The sequence below is a fragment of the Galeopterus variegatus genome, unplaced genomic scaffold (genome assembly GCF_000696425.1).
Source record: "Galeopterus variegatus unplaced genomic scaffold, G_variegatus-3.0.2 Scaffold2950, whole genome shotgun sequence".
In the NCBI taxonomy this organism is placed as follows: domain Eukaryota; kingdom Metazoa; phylum Chordata; class Mammalia; order Dermoptera; family Cynocephalidae; genus Galeopterus; species Galeopterus variegatus.
Genome location: NW_007729061.1, coordinates 80204 through 101499, shown reverse-complemented (window position 1 = coordinate 101499; position 21296 = coordinate 80204). Strand labels below are relative to the sequence as shown.

Sequence of the window (21296 nt, the reverse complement as noted above, 5' to 3'; positions counted from 1 at the left end):
CTCTCCCGAGTGCGCCACGGGGCTGGCCCAAACCCCTAGTTTTTTGAGTAAGGGAACTGTGCTCCAGAATGGTTAATAACTTTCTCAAGGTTACCAACAGTTTCAAGCATTAGAATCCATTTCTCCTCACTCTAGAAAATGTTCCATTTTTAAGGATACCTTGCTCTTTCTCTTCTTTGGTATTAAAAGAAAAATTTTCTGGATCCGAGGAGTTTGATTATCTGTCTCTGGATGCCACTACACTTCCTCTGTCATAGGAGTAAAGTAGAAGGAACACCTAGGAGTCAGAGGACTTGGCTTCTTCCTAACCCTGCACTGAATTTTGTGCCTTAAAAAATTCATTTAATTTCTGCAGGCCTCTGTTTCTCCATCTGTAAAATGAAGTAGGTATGGAGTTTAGCACCATGTAAACACTAGAGCCTTTCTAGTTATATTCAATAATTCAGAGATAGTTCTGAATTATATTGACTTTTTGAGGATTTAAGAATATTCTATTCGTCTCCTTTCCTCTTATGAAATTTTTCCACTGCTTTTGCCACAAGTAGAAGAGTGTAAGTGTGTGTGGGAGTGGGGGAAAGGGGAAAGGTGGGGGTTAAAGAGTGGGTCTGGACTACAAAGTGCAACAGACCTGGTGGTTTCCATTCTCCTGCCTCTCATTCTTCAGAGGTAGCATAAGATGGAAAAAACCAACCAACTGAACAGGAGGACTGTGGACTTTTGAACCTTAAGAATCTTCTTGGTGTTGGATGCCCTATCTTCAGTTCCTCTTTTGTTGTGGTCCAGTGTGTTTGGTGTCTCCATTTCTGTGAAGCATAATAACACAAAGAGCAAAAAGACATGTTCTTTCAGAGCGTCACCAGCAATGGAAATAAAGGTTCCTAAGAAACTGAGGCGTTGTGTGATGCAGCCACAGCAGCTCCCTCTGTGAGGGAAAGAAATGTGCCCTCTTCACCTCTTTTGAAGTGCTGAGCCTACCCAGAGGATGGGTTTTTTCTAGAAGGAAAAGTCTACACTTTTGGCAGCAGAACTAAAACAGAAAAATTTGAGTTTGACCTATTTCCTTAGCAGTGAGTGCCTTGCCTTGTCCTCTCAGGCAGTATGAAAATCCTTAAATTGGGAAACTGACAACTGCAATCAGACACTTGTATTGAGGGAAGCATCATGAATTTTAATAGGGGTGCTGCTACTGGATGAGGTTGAGAGAGGAGGAAAGAGAGCCAAGCCAATTCCAACAAAAGGAGCAGAAGGGGGGTTATTACATGTACAGCTCATGGCAGTGATGAGAGTTATATTCAAATTATTTGTCCCACAACGATTCTGATGATTTAAGAGGGAAGGATTGCTGAACTCTTGTGAAGTGGAAAGGGTTATGAATTTTCCGTGATTATTAATCCTACTGTACTGAAGGCAAAGAAGGTGATGGGTATATCAAAATGTGACTTGTTAGCAGCAGCAGTCCTCAAACACTGTGCTTCAGCACTACCCAGGAAATGAGCCTTGGGAATCGCAGTCACCACTGCTCAGATGAAAGTGCTTCCCTCACGGACTCACAATAGACAGGCATAGCCACATGTGCATGCCCGCAGAGGCATGGGGATAGCCAGCTTCAGGACGTCCTTCCTTTCAGCCCTCTTTGTTGTGTGTGGCGCTTCCCCTTCTGAGTAACCACGAAGCAAGCATCCTGTTTGTGCTGGGGTGGAAGTGTTGGAATCTATTCTCATTGTCAGACCTCTCCCATGAAGTGGTTGTTGACTAGCATTAATATACCCAAGGTAGTCTCTTTACTGCTGAAGATTGTTGAGGCAGAGCGTTTCTTTTTGTAATATACTCCTTTCTCCTCCTTTAAAACTGTGCCTGTCATGCCACACCCAGACCAATAATGTTTGTCAGAAGCTGGGACAGCTTTCGGGAATTAATGTACCTGTGAGCTATTTGGTTTTTATTTGTTTATGCTTCATATTAGGAAAAAGACATGAGTCGTTATTAAATAGGAACATAGTCATTTCAGAACCCCACTTTTCTGAATAAATCATGAGATAATCTTTTAAGTGAAGATGGCACTTAAAAAAATACGCATTACAAACTTTGTACATCACGTTCCTCTATTGGTGAGATTGTTTAGCCCAGGAAGATTTCAGCCAAAGACAATTTATCTGTGAGAGCTCTGGCTGACTTTCCAAACACTATTCAGGAAATACTAAAGAAAACCACCACACACTGAACAGAAGCAGCAACTTTGGTATGGTGGAAGTGGTCCTGCCTCTCAACATTGGAGGCTCTATTTTGCTCCCTCCCTACTCTCTTAGCGTATTTTTCCTGTCCATAGAGCTCCTGACTGAGGTCTACGCTGGGTCCAGTTTACCGTTGCTGTAAGCTGGAGTATTCCCTTCAAATTATAAACCAGCCATGCAGTAGAGGATAAGTGGGTGGAGTTTACTGTGGTAATAACATTCACTTATATTTGGGATCCTGCTAGTGTTCAAATCCTTATTACTGTGTTATCATGCCTCCCTCTCCCTGTCTCATCACATCTGTTTTCTGCCTAAGCCTTCTGGTTCTCCACAGCCATCTCCATGCAAATCCTGGTAGTAAAAGCTGAGTCTAATATTGTGAGCCCTGAGCCTAGAGTCCCCTGCCTCTGTATTATTCATCCACTCCTTGATTCAGTAAATATTCCCTTAGTGTCTGTGGTGCAGGCACAGTGCTGGGTGTTCTGGGTACAAGAGTGAGATAGACACAGTCTCCAGGTGTCAGATGTTTTCCCCATCCTCCTGGGCTGTTGCAAGCTCATGCTGACCTACCTAAGCCTCTACCCTTGATATTCCATCTGGCCTTCTTCACCTGCCAAGATTCCCAGGTTACCTTGCCACACTACAAAAATCCAAGAGTGACTTTAGTTCATAATGATGGAGAAATAATGTACCAAGACATCTTCCTGGAGAGAGGCTGAGAGGCCCTTAAAGCCATGATGAAGGAGGGTATTCTCTAAGTCATTCAGGTGCCAAGATGGATTGGAAAATATCCAAGAAGGAAGGAGGCTCTTCTTTTCAGGCTAAATAACAACCTCCTTGTTGGGAAGGGAATAATCAATCCCAGCTGGAGAAAAGAGACTTCGTTCTCTTTGCTTTTCCATTCAAATCTAATCTTATGACATGAGTTTCTGACATGAGTAGCATTCTTGCCCAGACTTGTGGCCCCAGGGAGGGGATGGTTATGGATGGTTATTTAAGACATCTGGCTCCTCAAGCAAGGCATATAACTTGACGATAAATGCTTACAGACAACTTCCCTTACTTGCTGGTCCCAGTCCCAGTTTAATTGACACCCCTGGAGATTTGCAAAAAATAAGTAGATGTTTCTTTGAAAGAATATCATGTCCCTGGATGCAAGAAAAGATAAGAAATTCTGCATGTATATAGTTCAACAGTATTTCCCAGCTTATGGAATTCTTCAGGGAGGGATTCCTTTTATACATTCCTCATGAAACAGAAATTTCCTGTGCCTTTAAAACCTGTCTTGTGTTTTAGTGTAGAGTAAATCTCATATGATTTTGTTTTTTCTTCCTTTGCCTTTCTGTTTTTGATGGCTGGCCGCTACAGGGATCCAAACCTATGACCTTAGTATTATGAGGCTGCGCTCGAACCAGCTGAGCTAACTGGCCAGCCTGCTTTGGCTTTTGAAAGGAACTGTTTCTATGAGTTAGTGATTTTAAGTCATCTTGCAGATTTTTTTTTTCCTCTGAAAGCTTAACTACAGGTCTATCATGGATAATTTTAGGTTTTAGTTATTAAAAAGTCTTTTTTTCCAGAGTCCATACTCCTTTTGGTCAAGAAAACCCGGTTATTTGGAATAACAGTTATGCCTGAATCGCTAGACTTAAATGTCAAGCATGTGCTGCACATTTTTCTCATAATTGAAGATGAAGTCTGTCAGCAAAGACATCCTTTCTTCCATCTGAGAACTTGGTCACTAAAATCGTTTTAATATCAGCTAAATTGAACATTTTGATAAAATATGCATTTATTTGAATGGATTTGGAGGTATTGATGGTATGCAGAATATATCTTTGCAATTAAAAAAGTAAATAGATAAATAAAGTAAATTAATGAGAAAAACTAAGACCTGGTTAGGTTTCAAAATCAATACTTAGTGAGGGGGGACAAAAAAAGCAAACTGCAGGACGATATAATAAATATGACATATATGAAATTTTTTAAACATACTGAACAATACTGTTGGTTGTCTGTGGACACATACTTCTGTAAGATGAGGTCTGAAAACATGACCTGGAAGGACATATGACAAATACCTGATAGTATTTTCCCGGAGTAGTGGAAGAAGAAAGAAGGGGGGTGGGACATGGGCTGGGGACCAGTAACAAAAGAGATTTTAACTTTATAATGTTTTATTTCTATGTATTAAAAGAATCTGAAGCAAACATGTTACAGTAGTATTTGTTAGTTCGGGGGGCTGGGCATTATTTGCCGTACTCTTCAAAATACTTAAATATATAAATTACCTTAAAACGAAACAACAACAAAAAGATTTTTCTACCTTCATTTTAAAGTTCCACATAAATGGGGACAGAGGTGTTCAGTCAACAAACATAACCCTTCTATGAGTATTTGCACTTTTAGAGTGGACCTTGATAGCCAGTTAATCTAAGTACTAAACTATCTTGTTTTGAATTCCTCTAAACTATGTATTCTAACAACTTGCAAATCAGTCGTGTTTGTTAGTACAAGTTTTGACTGTATTTCAGGAACAGGTGCCTTTTAAAAAGGAAATTTAATTGTGGTATTTGCCTCAACCAATATCAAGTTCGTTTTTAAAATGCCGCTATAAATAATTTGAATGGATAGCATGCTTTCCATTTCTGAATAGCCACAGGCGTGTAACTTATTCAGAGGATTTCTTCCGCTGTGGAAGTGAGACCTTCATCTGCTTAGAAGACTGCACTGGGAAAAAAAATTCTTGTTGCTTTTCTTGTAGAATTTATGTTGGTTTGAAAATGAAAATTTTGATTCCTTGTCATGTGGAAATAAATGTAGCTGTAGAAACCAAAATCGTACATTTTCTGCAACACAGAACTGCCCCACTTTTTTGGACTCAGATCTAACCTACTCACCTGGGTGACCACAACTTAAAACTAGGAAATAAGCAGAGGGAACTTTATCATTAGGCATTGTGAAATGTGGGCACTAAAGTTTATTCTCTGTCCTCCCAATCAAAGCCCTCTCACCCTCACCCAGTTTATTCTTATTTTACATTTAAGTTTCCTGAAGTTGAAATATCTCTTCCAAAGACCATAGAAAGTTAAATGCAACAAATTAGAAGTGGTCAGAGCAGCTACTAAAAGGAAAGTTGGGGTTGTGTTTTGATACAAGAAGGGTGAAGGTTCAAAGCATGATGCCAAGGGGGAAATAAAAATAATTTTAAGAAGAAAGAAACATAAAAAGCAGACATAATTTCTTTTTTAATAGGGATAATTTTCCTAGAAACCTAAATAGCCCCAAGATAGTAGAGCATAGTAATCATGTTTGTGCTGATAGTGCTGAATAGTTGGTGTTTTCTGGAATAAGCGTAAAATTAACTACCAAGTTTTTTCGTACCACCTTAATTAATGGTTCTCAGTCTTGATTACCTAGATACACTCATCACAAAACCGGCACCAAAAGAGTAGACTAATCTGATTTTTATGTGCAGAGCATCGATTCCTGAAAAATTTTGCAGGTTTTGCCTTTAGTTTTAAAAATTTAAAGGTCATAATATTTATTAATACATATTTAGGCTTTAGAATTTCCAATCTGGCAGCAAATGGAGGCCTGTTATAAAACCATATGATTCAAACTTGTGTTTTAATTTGTTTTTAAAGAGCCAGTTTGTTTGAAGATATCAACTTCAGAACATATTCAGTATTCCCTTAGGTGTAGGAGGTTGCCCCCAACTTGTACTGACCTTATGACATTACTTAGAAGTTGATCCTTAAAAAAAAAAAATACTAGTTAAAAGCTTATATACTTGCCATTCATTTACTTCATAAGGGTAAGACGTAGAAAAATGGTCTGGTTATTTGGTTTTACACAAGTATAAAAACTTCTGACCTCAATAAGCTCTCTTATGTTTTTTCATAGATTGTAAATCACACTGTTAATTCTTTTTTAGGGAGACAGTGTGTGGTCAAGTACAAAGAGTATGTTCTGAGTCAGTCAGAGTTCAAATCTCAGTTCCTTCCTTGCTGCCTGTGTGACCTTGAGCAAGTTACTTAACCTCTATGAGCCTCTTTTTGCATAAAATGAGAATGGTAGTGTCTACTTCACCAGGTTGTTCTGGGAGTTAAATGAAATTCATGTGTAAATGAAATTCATTGTGTCAAGCATATAGTTAGGCATTCTGTGCTTGTTCCCGTTCCCATTCTGTTGGAAATATAAAAATTTGGATTAGAAAATTGCCGCCTTTTACTTTGGTTCTCAGTTGCCTTTTCTGTAACACTTGTGATTTATCTGTTTGTTTGAAGATGACTGGGTCGTAGAGCATTTACTCAAGCCTTAGTCACATCTGCTTGAACTCATCCAGCTCCCCCTCCTTCAGATTAGAGGAAGGCTCATGATGGTTGACTTAACAGGTTTCTTCTGTCTTCCCCACCAGAATTCTTCTAAATTAAGACTAAAGGGGGGCGGGGTATGTGCAGTCGGAGGATCATCTTAGAAATGACCTCTTTTTATAAGAGTGATTATTGTCTCTTCTCTCAGAATATATTTTTGGTAGCTAAATATGTCTGAATTTTTAACATCTTTCCATCCTGTCGATAGAGGCATTTACTGAAACCAAATCTGTGGTCTCAGGTTTCTATGATTAGTCTTGGTTGATGAATAGTCATTATGAGGAGGAAGCTGCAGTGGGAAAAGGAAGGTTAGATTCAGTATTTTTTAATGGGAGGAAATGAAATGTAGGGAGTTGTCTGTAGATGCCATGGAGAAGCTCTTTACTATAAGTACTGTCATCTTTTGGCTTCAATTTTGTTTCCATGGCAACCACATGGTCCATGAGTGGCTGAATGGATTTACAGGAAGCTGAAAAACATTGCTAGTCTAAGCTTTCTTCTTGCTGTACAAAGGGGTCCTTCCCTTACTGTAGGCCAGCCAACATTCAGTGGGAACAAAGCAGGCTATTTATGCTAATTGTATTCTGGGTCTTGGGTAAAGATTTTTGGGAGATTCCCAATCCCTGATTACTGACCTGTGAATTTGTTTTTCTGATAGTTGTTGCTTCCATTTTGGAAGGACCAAAGGGACTTTTTTTTAAATTTCAGAAATGGTTTGCCTGTTAATTTTAAGCAAAACTTTTATTCCAGAGATAGAACTGGTTTAAACTGGATGGGGGTTGGGGTGTCTGCGGTAATCTTAGTTACAATGAAGTTAATCGGATTTTTATAGCTTTCAAGTATCTAGGAGGGCAGTCCATTTAAAAGAAGTGTGTCTGCTAACAATAGAAATAAGGATAATGGCTCAGGGAGCTCTTAGGTTTTTCCTTTATTGTATGTTAAAAAAGTCTTTTTTCTTACATCTTAAAAAAGTTGAATTTTTATTTGTTTACATGATAGAAAAATTATATATGGTAGAATATTATTTGGGGGGTTCAAAATTAAATGCAGTTTCCTTTTGGCATTTTATGACTTGTAACATGACCATTTCTTAGGGGAAAAGATCAAGGATATCTGTACAGCTTCATTAAAAGCCTATATAGTAATTTTACTTTCAAAGATAAGCTATTTACTGGACTTCTTTTCTGAGTTTCTTCAAATCCTTTTTAGAAGTAAGTTAGAAATAGTTTTTAAATTGTTCTTCAGTAGAGACAACCTTTTAGTTGAACTCTGATAATGAAAGCATTTAATTTCAGCAGGAGGTGTAGATTTTGTTCTCTCTCTCTCTCTCTCTCTATTTCTATCTCATACACACACACAATCGAAATCTATTAAAATGCCAGTGTATTTTATACAAGGGTACTTCAAAAAGTTTGTGGAAAAATGGAATTAAAAATAAGAATCTTTCCATGAACTTTTTGAAGACTTCTTGCATTCCTCATATCCATCATCCCATTATTTCTTCTATAAAATGTAGTTCCTGTTTGACAAGATGGACATTTCATGGGTGCTAAGATTTTCACCTTTATTGTGTTTAGATAAGTTGATGCCAGTTTACACTAGTCTGTCACTGAGATCCAGTAATGTTTCTTTTGCATTTTTATCAGGTCATGGAATATTTCAATAAAATAGGCTTGCAAAGTATCTCAAGAGACCCTCATTTAATGCAACCTCAAGTCTCTGAATAGCACCAAATATTATAATTGCAATTGTAATTGTAATTGCAATTGCAAATATTATTGCTTTGAATCTCCTCTACCAAATGATTGCAGTAGTAGATTTCAGAGGCAATTTTCTTCAAATCACCCTGAAATTATGAAATAAATTTAATTCCTGAAGGAGTTTATGTGATATAAGATGAGTTTTTAGAAAGTTATTTTAAGGTGCCTGGGTCCAAAATTTGATCAACCAAGTATTTGCACTCATGCCTTCTATAAGGAGCTACAGGATTTGACTGACCTACTCAAGGAATTTATAGGTTATCTTGGGATAGAAAACTAACATCATAGACCTGGGAACCAGGACCTCCCTGCATGATAATGGTTTGATTGGAATTCATAGGAACCCTGTGAGATGGAGCCTCTAGAGAGGGCTACCTGGAAGAAGTAGGACTCAAGGCATTTCAGTTATTATTCATTCAACAGAAATGTACTGAGCAAACCCTATATGCTTGGTGTTATGTAATGTGCTAGAATTATAGTGAAGAACAAGACAATGATCCTGCATGTATGGAGCACACAGTCCGGACACAAAACCAGGCAGTTACTTCAATGATAACATCTATGCTGGGCACATTACAGAGTATTAAAGGAACACCTGGATTTGGAGGGACATTGAAGATTTCTCTGAGGACATATGAAGCTGAACTTGAACAGAAAGAAATTCCAATGGACACCACTTAAAATGGTGTTCCTTTTTTTTTTTCTTTCAGAAAAATGTGTTCAACTTTTTTGAAAGCAGTCTCCTAAAATATAAATAAGCAATTTTTAAAAACTAAAATATTTAGAATTTTAGAGCAGAAAGGGATCTAGAGAAATTCAGCCTGCTTTGCCACCAATTCCTTTATAACTCTGGAAAGGAGTTATATTTCCTAAGAGTGCCAACAGGTCAGGAAATGGAGACCTAACACAACCCCTTCTGGTTTAAAATATAAGTGTCCAGGGGAGACTATATCTCTGTGCCCTTTACCTTTTTTTTTATTGTGAGGAAGAGGGGTTTATTATGCTTCTAATATATGCATAGTATTTTTATCAGACCTCAGGCGTCTCACATATGTTTGAATATCTTTTAACAGAGACCAAATAGGGAAAGAAAAAAAAAGTGGTTGTGGCAAGCTATTAAGAACTAGCACTGAAATTATGGCTGGCATCTATTCGCCCTGACCTCATTAATCTATCTACTGACGGACAGAAAAATTACTGTTTTAAATGGCCCCCATTCATTTGGAAAGCTCAAATGTGCTCCTATAGATATATTATTTCTCAGTTGGATGTTTCCCCCATTAGATCCTGCTGATTGCTTTAATTTTGCACCTTAGCAGAAATATTACTTTCCCCTCACTGTGTAGCTTTCTTTCATGAATGTGTAACATCCATTATTCCTGAAGGGCTTCTGGAATAGTTCGTTCTTCCTTGTTTTGAAAAAAGAATTTAGAAGTAAACAGTAAGAGGTCTTCTAAACTGATATGGTTTTTCTCACCCTTTTTAAGGATGATTTTGTGACATTATTCATGATTTTGATTTTTTTTCTGAGACAAGTTTAGTGACCTGGCCTGTACTTCAGTATTAAACTTCAGTTTAAAAAGTTAATGATAAAAGAAATAGGCAGATCACCAGAGTTAAAGAACACAGAACATATTGTAAACATAAATGATAGAATTATCTAAGTGTCCAAACATATGAAATATATTCCAGAGGTACTGAATATCTCATTTTATGGGATAGTGTTTTCATCAAGTTAGTTTTTCTTTGTGCTCCTTTATTTCTATATTCTATTACCCTGTCTGTCACCCTCTTGTAACATTTTGAACTGGAATTTTTAGTTTTATTGTCCATCTCCACCACTAGACTGTGTGCTTTTTGTTTTTTGTTTATGCCTGGCATGTGGTAGGCACTTAACTCATGTTAGAATGAGTGTACAGTAGCAAATTAATGTGGCTTCCATTGATGAGAGAATTATTTTAGTTTATATCAGACCCTGGGCATTTTTCAGATGTTTCACTTTGAAAACTGTCAACTGAGTTTGAGGCACTACTAGGAATAGTTAGTATATATATGAGTACAACCATGTACCACATAATGACTCTTCTGTCAACAGTGGTCTGCATATATGATAGTGATCCCATAAAGTTATAATTGCTGTACCATATAGCCAAGGTCTGTAGTAGGCTATACCATTGAGGTTTGTGTAAGTGTACTCTGTGATGTTTGCACAATGACAAACTCACCTAGTGATGCAGAATGTATCCCTGTTGTTAAGCAATGCATGACTGTAGTCCCATGCAGAATGTATCCCTGTTGTTAAGCAATGCATGACTGTAGTCCCATATATCTGTGAAATTTAAGCACAGGCAAATGACTGCATTAACACTAAGGAGGTCTAATATCACAGGAATATAATTTTAGCATAAAAATAATATTGATATGCTTACAATTCTGCTTATCTACTTTATCTAAAAATGTTGATGTTTGTTCATATAGCTTACATATATAGATATAAACCAATGCTTTGCTTTGATATGATACATTTAAGTCAATACTTTCTTATCAATTTTATGATTATTCTAGGGGGCTGTTGGTAGTATCTATTTTTTTTTTTTTTTCCCGTCCTTTTTGAGACCGGCCACACTGTGCTCAGCCAGCAAGCGCTGAGAGCACACCGGTCATCCCTATATAGGATCCGAACCCGCGGCCGGAGCGCCGCTGCGCTCCCAGCGCCGCACTCTCCCGAGTGCGCCACGGGCTCGGCCCGTATCTATTTGTTAATGTATGCATATAAACATTTATATATAAATTACTTGGATCACATTTCTATATAGGATTTCTGAGAGTGTAAGATATCTAAATTTCGTTTTGGATGAAATTTTCTACAAGTGAACGCTATCAATGGAATGTTTTCAAGTTGTTAATGATATTTTCTAGGAAAATATCTGATTTATTGAACCTGTAGAAAAGCTTGTACTTATTATTTTATTTATACTTATAGGAAAGAATTATCCATTAATAAGTTAATTTTTAAAAATATTTGAGGCCATGAATTAATGAAAATGAAGAAATTATCAATGGCTTTCTCATTTATTTGCATTTAATCCTTAGAGGTTAAGTGAAATTTATTTCTTGCCCATTTTGCAGATGGAGAAACTGAGCTTCAGGGAGGTTACGTATCTTGCCCAACATTCTACATGTATGAAAGGAAGGAGGCAGTCAGGCTCAGCAGTGTGGTGCTCTGCTCCCAGCAGAGCCTGTGCTCAGCCAGTGCTTCATGAGCTGATAACTGTCATTTATAAGGAATAGCGTAATTGAGTTATTCTACAAAATAAAAGTAAAAACAGAACTGAAATCTGATTATTCCCCTTCTGTGGATATTAGTTTTGATTCACCTTTAGTCATACTCATCAATTTGTACCTCAATCTGCTGGTGTTCTGTTTCTAGTGTATTTAAGTTTACAGTTTAGTGAAATATAGTAGGGACAGTCCATAATAGTCCATGTCTACATTGTGAAAAATATGAGCGGAGACTTATATTTTAAACCAGCAGTGGTAGAAAGAAAAATAAATTCCTATCCATTCCTTATTTACTCATTATGGTGCAGTTCATTTTTTTGTTTGTTTTGTTTTTCCTCAATTCATATTTAATAGGAACTGCAACAAAAGATCAGTGAGCTGATTGATGCCCCATGACTGGTACATCATTCACATCAGAAGGCCTGCCTCACAGCACAGGCCATTTCCACCAGCAAAAGAAAGGCTGGCCTCCCAACCCCTGTAGGAAAGGCTGGTCCTGTCCCACACCACATCTCGGCTGAATCTAAAGTCTTGTGTTTTAAGCATGGGAAAAAAAAAAAAAAAACAAAGAAGGTTTTCTTCTCATGGCTACCCACTGCAGCCTGGCACTATCCAGTCTAGTTTTTTATATCTGTGTTCATATCAATTTTCTTCTATTGGCTGGTTAGATACAACCCCATGAAATTGTTAACAATTTCAGCATGAAAGGTTTTGATTTTTCCAAAGCACTATATAGGCTGGACATCTTCTTTCTAGTTTTAGAACTGAGAATTTCTGTTGTGCAAACTCTGGGAACCTGAGTGGGTCTTTAAGGCTGCCCATAGGCACATGATGGTTCCCTTGGGGTTCTCTCTGCCCACAATCTCAGATTGCAGTTTCAGACCTCTTCTCTTTTGTTAAACCTGCTACACCACCTCTCCCGGCCTCACTCTCAGCTGATGACTTTGCTTCAATTTTCTCAGTGAAGTAGGAAGCAGTCAGAACACGCCTACCACCCCCAGGACCAAGTGTCCAACCTAGCGGCTGCTGCCTCCTCACTTTCTTTACTGTCCAAGATTGACCACAGTGTCATCCAAGGCTAGTCCCTTCACCTGCACAGATTCCATTTCCCATCATGAAGGGAGGCAGCCCCAGCAATCCTCCCCTTTCTTTCTTGCCTCACTGATTTTTTCCTGGCTATTGGGTCATTTCAGCAGCATAGTAACTGGCTGTTATTTTTCTCATCTTAAAAAACAAGCTTTCTTGACCACTACTTCACTTCTCCCTTCTGCCACCTTCCCATTCATCGAGCTCTTTTTACCTGCTCGTAATCCTTCCGACTGGGCCAATTGTCAAGCTAGGGCCGGGTCTGGAGCTTACAGACCCCTCAAGCCCATTGACAGACTGGGTCACAAAACCTTCACATGCCAGGCTGGATCCCCAGACCCCTCACACACAGGTCTATGAGCTAAGTAACCGGCCAAACGGTCCTTGGAGCCATAGGTTCAAGAGCATGGCCATGTGTGGCCAACGCCCAAGGCAGTTGATGACAGCCAAGTCGCAGCACCACGCATGTGCACTAATGCCACCCACACACAACTTATTTACAAAGGATTAGCCGCACCACCCCCAACCAGACCTAAGGCAGGGGGCCTGATTAAATTATTCTATTTTCCCAACACCGTTACTCTGCCCAGTCTTTGCGGTCAAACTCCTTGAAAGAGTTGTGTCTACTCCATGCCTCCATTTCTTCTCTTCCTATCCTCTGTTAAACCCACTGCAATCAGACCTTCTCCCTAGTGACTCCACCAAAACTACTTTTATCAGGATCCTAGTGACTAAATTGCAACTAAATTCAGTGGTCACTTTTCAGTCTTCCTCTTACTTGGCCTCTTAGTAACATTGAAAGTCAGTTGATCGCTCCTTCCTCTTTGAAATACAAGGTTATTTCAAAAAGTTCATAGAAAAATACAATGAAAAGATAGTATGAATCTTTCCATGAACTTTTTGGAGTACCCTTTGCTTTCACTTTCTTGACTTAGTTTCCAGCACATGTAAACCACATCACACCTAAACTTGTCTGTTATCTACCACTCTTCCCTGTCAGAGTTAATTGCAACCCCATCCTTTCAGCTGTTGAAGCAAAACACCCTGAGTCCTTATGTTCTTCTCTCCTCTCCTATTTCTATGTCCAGTGTGATCCCTTCTCACTACTTTCACTTCTAACACCTTTGCACAGCCACCCTCATCTCTTGCCTGGAGTAGCAATAGTTTCCAACTACATTGCTTTCTATCCTTGCTCTTTTACAGTCTTAACATGGTGTGATCCTGTTATGATTTTAAATCCTGGTACAGCAGTCTTCTGCTCAAAGCATCTGATGATTTTCTGTCTGAGTAAAGCCAAGGGTCTTACCAACAGCTGACATGGCTCTGCACAATCTGCTCTACCTCCTTACCTTTCTGATCTCCTCTCTTACAATAACTCCCCCTCCACCCGCCACTGTGTTCCAGGATTTTCCCTTTCTATTCCTTGTGAATATGCCAAGCCTGATTTCTCCACAGGGCTTTTGTACATTCTGTTCTCTCTGTCTGGAACACTTTTCCCATAGATATTTATGTGGCTTGCTCTCTTGCCTCTTTTAATATTTTGTTCAGGTGTCACCTTTACAGTGAGGCCTTCCATGACCACCCCGTTTAGTAGTGCAGCACCCATCCCTGCATTCACTATTTCCCTTTCACATGCTGTCTTTCTCTATAGCACTTACCATCTCCTAACATTGCCTAAATTTACCCATGCATTTGGTTTATTGTGTATCTCTCCACACTTGCTCATTGGGGGCAAGAATTTTTGTCTCTTTTTTTCCCTTTACTGATATTTACTGATGTATCTGTAGCGCCTAGAATAGTGACTGGCACATAAGTGATCAGTAAAAATGCATTGAATGAATGGAGGCAGTTGTTGTTTAATATTGTGAGGTGTGTCACTGTTGTGAGTACATCTAAATAAAACTAGTAAAAAGGCATGCTTTATCTCAGTTGTACCACTTATTCACTTGTTTTTTACACACTTGTATTGAATATAAGATTAACTATCTAACCAAATATGCAGTCAAGACTAGAACAGGAATCAAAGGAGGTAAACACCCATTGCATACTACGTTTGGAAATCCAAACTTAAATTGACAGGGAAATCATTAAAACATCGACTCGGAAGGACTAAAGAGAACTACAGAAAAAAATAAACCACCTTTTTGATGTTATATTCCCAAGACTTTTTAAGTGCTTATATGCCACATAATAAGTAACTTAATTAGTTACGTTGTCATTATTCTAGTCAAATGCCACTAATATTGTACCAGATGAAATATTTTTATAATAAAATCAATTAAAAATTAATGGTTTTTTCTAACAGACATTTAAGTATTTTTTTTAGAAAAAAAAAATTTTTTTTTTTTTAAAGATGACCGGTAAGGGGATCTTAACCCTTGACTTGGTGTTGTCAGCACCACGTTCACCCAGTGAGCCAACCGGCCATCCCTATATGGGATCCGAACCCGGGGCCTTGGTGTTATCAGCACCGCACTGTCCCGAGCGAGCCACGGGCTGGCCCCTTTTTTAGAAAATTTAATTGCTGTTTTTTCAATGCTAGAATTATTGTTAAAACAAAATTTTCTTATTATAAAAATTTGGATTAAACTTAAACTTCAGTAGATATTTGTTTTGCTTGGCCATGAAAGAAAACTGTGCTCAATTTCATTTGACAACCATTTATTTATTGCCTATATGTGTGTAAAAAACAAAATAGTTGGAAGTATAAGATAGACATAAATGACTTTCAGGCTAGGTAGAATAAGTAAGAACTGTAAGTAGAAAGATGAACCGTGGGATTCCAGGTAAGGGAAAGCAACATGGTGGTGTTTTAAGCAAAGATGTTGAAGCGGAGGACTCATGTCTTAGTTCCAGTGCTCTCGTTTACTAGCTCTGTGTGGCCAGGTTTCTCTTTTTAGGTCTATTTTCTTATTTGTGAATGAGGGGTAATAATAGTATCGACCTTTTAGGGTGACTCCCAGGATTCTAGCATGGATGAAGGGGTGTGAGCTATCACCAATGGAGATAGAGAAGAAAAACAGGTTTAACAGAATAATGAAAAGCACAATTCTTCTTAAAAGCTTCAGACACTGTGGCCTGAGCTGAGTTTCTGGGAAGTACAGAAGCCACATCTTGATGAGAATTGGAACAGATGAGCACTGTCCGTGCCTGCTCCACTTGCTGACTGTGCAGTCAACTTTTTGGCATTGCAAAAAAGTGCATCATTTGGGTCAATTAATTACTATGACCTGAGTCATCTACACTGTATCTAGGTCACTATCTTCTCTCTGGAGAATTGTTTTCTAACATACAGGGAGATTATTTTTTTCCCCAATAAAAAGCTAAATAGTGATCAGGAAAACTTAAAGAATTACTGAGATTGTTCAGTCCTTCCAAGTAATTGAGCAGTGGTTTTTTTTTTTTTTTTTGTCGTTGTTGTTGTTGTTTAACTTTACTATTGGGAATGGATTACTGTTTAAAAAAGAAATCTTCCATCTCCCATTGACAAACAAAAAGTATAGTCTATGTATATTCAAAGTCCTGAAAGATGGTTCTTCTTGTCACCACTGGGATGAATTGATAAATGTGCTCCCTGAGGTGGATCCAGGTGATGTGGTGTCTAAAACTAATACAATATTGGGGGTAGGGGCTTTCTGAAAAAAGAATATGAAGTTAACACTACACGTTTAGGTATCGGGACTTGGAAGAGCCCTGAAGCTTAAGCCTTACTAACTTCATGGCAAATCTTCCTCTGATCTTGATGGTGGTGGTTATGGGAATGAGCATTAACTGCAGTATTCCAAGCAGTTTTCATATATAATCTTTAGAATAGCCCAAGGCACTGTGCTCGAGGTGGAGAGAAGTCACACAGTTGGAACGTGGAGTTGCTAGGAGAGGCAAGAAGAGCAGAGTAAAGAAGAACACTAAATTGAAAGCAGAGGCTCCATCAAACACAGCTTTGCCACCCATCCATCAGAAAACCCTGGAAAATAATCACTTAATCTTGCATGTACACTCTTGACTTCACCTGTAAAATTGGAGTATCAATGTTTGCTCTGAACATTTTCTTCTGTAGTTCTGAGGTCAAGAGAAAGTGTATGAAAGTGCTTTACAAAGGCTGAGTGCTCGGAAATATAGTGTGATATTATATATTGTGATATTAAACAGTTTTCGATTCCATCTCATTATAGTTGAGGCTTGAAAATATATGTAATCTTGCTCACTTTTTCCACTTCTAATGTTTCTAATTTCTTGGATGTGGTTTTTTTCCAGGTTACTTGTCTGCAAGACTTTTTTGGTGATGATGATGTTTTTATTGCGTGTGGACCTGAAAAATTCCGTTATGCTCAAGATGACTTTGTCCTGGATCACAGTGGTAAGAGAGTTCATTGACCATCTTCGTAAACCCTGAAATGAAGGCTTGGGATTTAATCACTTGGTACATGTTGAAAGGTGTGGCACATTGAAGAAAGGTGGCAGCACTGGTAGTACTCTTTTTGAACTAATGAAAATACAGAATAAAATGAAAGCCTAGTTGTGGGGGGAAAAACAATAATTACAGTAATCAAATAGTTTGGGTTTTTTTTTTTTTTTTTTTTTTTTTTTAGCAATTTCCTTTTATCTCATCTTTTTGCATTGTTTTGCCTCTGAAATGCTTTCTGCCCTCTTTTAGAATGGTGGCTGGCTATGCCACCTTAAATGTGTAGAACCTGAAATGATTATTTGTCCATTTTTCATGATGTGTGTGTGTTACCAAGACACCCCACCCCTGCCCCCAAAAGTCTGTTTGCTTGCCACTCAATGGACAATAACTGAGAGCCAAGAGTTGGTGTAAGGAAAGGTAGCATTTAATCTGGAAGCCGGCAGTCTGGAGAAATGGTGGGCTTAAGTCTCAAAGACTATCTCCACCTCTCCCAGGTTTGCCAAAGGGTTTTATAAGGGTATGTGGTGGAAAGTTGATTCATGGTGACCAAGAGGGGACATGCAGACATGCTTGAGTGTTTCAGATAATCATCAAGGAACTTCCCGGGTGGGAGTTGACCAGGATTGTACTTTATTCCCCATGTGTTCAGTTCCTGTTGTTCTCCAATAAGATCAGGTTAGTAAGCTAGTAAAGAATGGCCATCTGGGTTAATAATTTTCCCTCTTGTTATTTGTATACAATGTAAGAGCAAGAGTCATTGTGTTCTGGCAATTAGCTGCAGGCTATATGATTTGGGTTACAGGAAAGAACAAGTTTTTAAAGTCAAAGGCTTAACAAAATGGAGTCACTTCTGCTCAGGCCCTTGCGTGTGTAAGTAAAGATAACATAAAAGGATGATAACTAAATTGTTAATGGTGATTAAGGTTTCTTTTTACCTCATTATCTTGTTTTGCAACTTTTAAAAAAGACAATAACCTGCATTTGTTTAAATATTTATAAAAAAGCTGTATCATGGGCAGGATGGAAATCCCTTTTTCCTGATTTTAGCAAATATATGGAGTTTTGAACTATTTACCAATAATACCAGTGATTTCAAACATTACTAATTCTGGGAATATTGCTTTACATATTGCCTTGAATTACTTTAATCCTACGAGTATTGCAGTAATAGTGGTTATTTTAGCCAATAATAAGGTCAACTTCATCTTTAAATAAAGTAAAATCATTCGAACACATTTCACAAAGAAGAGGGATCTTGGAGATATAGTTATGTTCTTTTATTTTATAAATGAGGAAGGTTGGCTTTTTTTTTTTTTTTTTCCTTTTTGTCTTTTTTTGTGTCCGGCAACGGATCGCAACCCTCAGTGTTGTGCCCGTACCGGACCGGGACTGGCCACGGGATCGCAACCCTCGGTGTTGCCCCCACACCTCGCTCAGCCAGTGAGCGGGAACCGGTCTGTATGCGGGATCCGAACCCTCAGCGGGAGCGCCACCACACTCCCAAGCGGCGCACTGTAGCAGTGCGCCACTGGGCCAGCCCGGAAGGTTGGCTTTTAAAAAAGTTTATGGATCGTAGACCACTTCCAGTTGTAATGGTTCTCACAGTACAGAATTAGAGAAATATATTATCAAATAAATACAATTGTACATAAGCTTTTAAAAATTCAAGACAATACATTCTGTAGCACCAACCTTCTTTGTGTCATTCTTTCCTATTACACTACAAGAGGTCTTCAAAAAGTTCATGGAAAGATTCGTATTGTCTTTTAATTCCATTTTTCCACAAATTTTTTGAAGTATCTTCGAATATTAGTTACCTATGTGCTTGGGGCTCAGTTATCTAGTCTTTTTGTTGTTTGTTTTGCTTTTTACTTTCTCCTGTCATTGACATGTTACATTAGTATATTACATTTGTTACAATTATGAATCAGATTCCTTTGAAGGTTTCTGTATTGTATCATTCTATTGGACTGGCCCTACTTGAGGCTGGTAGTGCCACTGGAACGTTCTTAATTGTAGATCATATCCTTTTGTGTTATCTGTGGTAATGCTCTCCCTCCATACCTGTGAGTTTAAAGTTGACCAAAATTTGCATTTATGTATCATGTGTAGTTTACATCTTTCTTAATTTTAGCTTTAGTTTCATAATATTTCTTTGTCAATAGTACTCATTTTCAAAGTTGAGACACAGAAAATATGTTCTAAATTATAAAGTTAATTTGGATAATAATACCAACAATAATAAAACATTTGTTGAGCGCTTACTATGGGTGTTCTGTTCAGACACTGTACTCAGTGCTTTACATGTGTGTTGTAAATTTATCTAAGCTAGTTGAATCATTCATAGTTTTTTGTTGGTGGTGATTGATGGCCTCCAATAGTTAGAGATAGGGGAGAGCTATTGATCTTTTTCCCTCTCAATCTCCAGTTACTTAACCTCCTACAAAATGAGGATAATAATTGCTATTTCATAAGGTTTTGTGAGGATTAAATGAATTAGTGTATGTCATGCAGTTAGAAGGGTGCTTGTCACATAGAAATATATGTGCTGCTATTTTTGCTGTTTATATTATTACTATATCGCCACTATTATGTGGTAAATTTTTGCAATGAAAGCAAGTCTCAGACCTAATTCTGCCACAGGTACATCTATTAGAAGGCAAACTAAAAAAAAAAAAAAAATCAGTCAAACTTGTGTTGTAATCTTTTTTTTTTCTTTATTTGTATAGCAGTTTTAGTTTTACTGAGAAACTGAGCAGAAAGTACACCCACCCTCTCCCCACCAACATATACAGTTTCTCCTGTTATTGACGTGTTACATTAGTGTGGTACATTTGTAACAATTTTGAGTCAATATTGATATATTATTAATTTTACATTAGGGTTTCCCTCTTTGTATTGTACAGTGCTATGGGTTTTGCCTACAGTGTAATGTCATGTATTTAACATTACTGCATCATATAGAATAGTTTTGCTGCCCTAAAAATCCTCTGTGCTCCACTTATTCAGCCCTCCCTCCCTACCTTCCTCAGCCCCTGGAATTGTGGCACTTGTATTATAATCTTGATGAAGTCTTAACTTTAAGGCTTCTGACAACATCTTGCATTAAAAATCCATTCAGAATCCATAGAGTTCAACTAACCTAACCTTAGTCAAGTAACAAAATCTTATATTAAGAGCTCCATGCAGGACTGGCTCTGATTCCTAAACCCTAGGGCATAGTTCTGAATTTCTAGTTTTTTGTCTCTCTATATTTACATATCCTGCTCATGAAAGAGTGGCAGTGTCTTTAAAATGTTCCTAATCCACAGCCACACCTTTTAACAATGGAGTACTTTCTAACGTTCATAATGCTAATTAACTAAGCAAAAGTTGCTGCTGCTCTCGTGGTGTAAGGTTTTGATTAGTCTTTCAAATGCTAACTATCCTCCCCTGTTGTGTATTTTCATGATTAGTGTACTTCACATGTTAATTTAATGCCCCTAGGGTATAGATTAAAACTAACTCACATTTTAATCTTCCTGCCTAGATTGAAGTATTTTAAAGTAAATGACAGACAATATGTTATCTAATGTAATCCTTGTAACAAGACTATGAAGCAGATTTAATTCTTATCCCAGTTTCATAGGGGAAAAAAACCAAGGCTTAGAACCTAACTCAAGATACCCCAGTTAGCAAATATCAGATCCATCATTCATCCAAAATCTGCAGGACTCCAAAACCCATGTTCCTAATTGTTCAAAACAAAAGCAATTATTTTGGCTGTAGTTAGTTCTGGTATCTAAACACTATTTTATTTGGCTATTTATGGAAAAAACAAAGTTATTGTTCAAAACTAGTTACCTCATTTTTGATGCTCCATTCTTTGGGAAGATGGAAAATAAGACACTAAGAGGTTCATAAATTAAGGGTCTTACACCCTTTCCAAATAAGATAATCAAGGAGTTGAAGAGCATAATAAAATTGTAGTCTTTGCCTATCAATGCTACTGATTAAAAAAGAAAGTTACACTGGTACAGATTAGGCTGTGATGTTTGTGTATATCAAGTTAGAACATTGGTATTTCTGTATTCATTAAGAACTCCATTTGCAACAATAAGGTGATGTCACAAAATGTGTAGCCTAACTGAAGATAACTTCAGGTGTACTTTTGGGACAG

The 21296-nt window shown here is 37.9% G+C and overlaps 1 protein-coding gene across 7 annotated transcripts in view; it reads left to right on the top strand.

The window, feature by feature from the left end:
* The window catches only part of DCLK2 (doublecortin-like kinase 2), a 150681-nt gene that overhangs the window by 77067 nt on the left and 52318 nt on the right, over positions 1-21296 (top strand). For all 7 annotated transcript variants that reach the window (XR_551287.1, XM_008583518.1, XM_008583517.1 and 4 more), the window contains exon 3: positions 16987-17089. Coding sequence is in view for 6 of the 7 variants with exons in the window: in XM_008583518.1 (XP_008581740.1) it covers positions 16987-17089 (103 nt within the window). In the remaining variant the exon portion in view is untranslated. The remainder of the gene's footprint in view (positions 1-16986; positions 17090-21296) is intronic.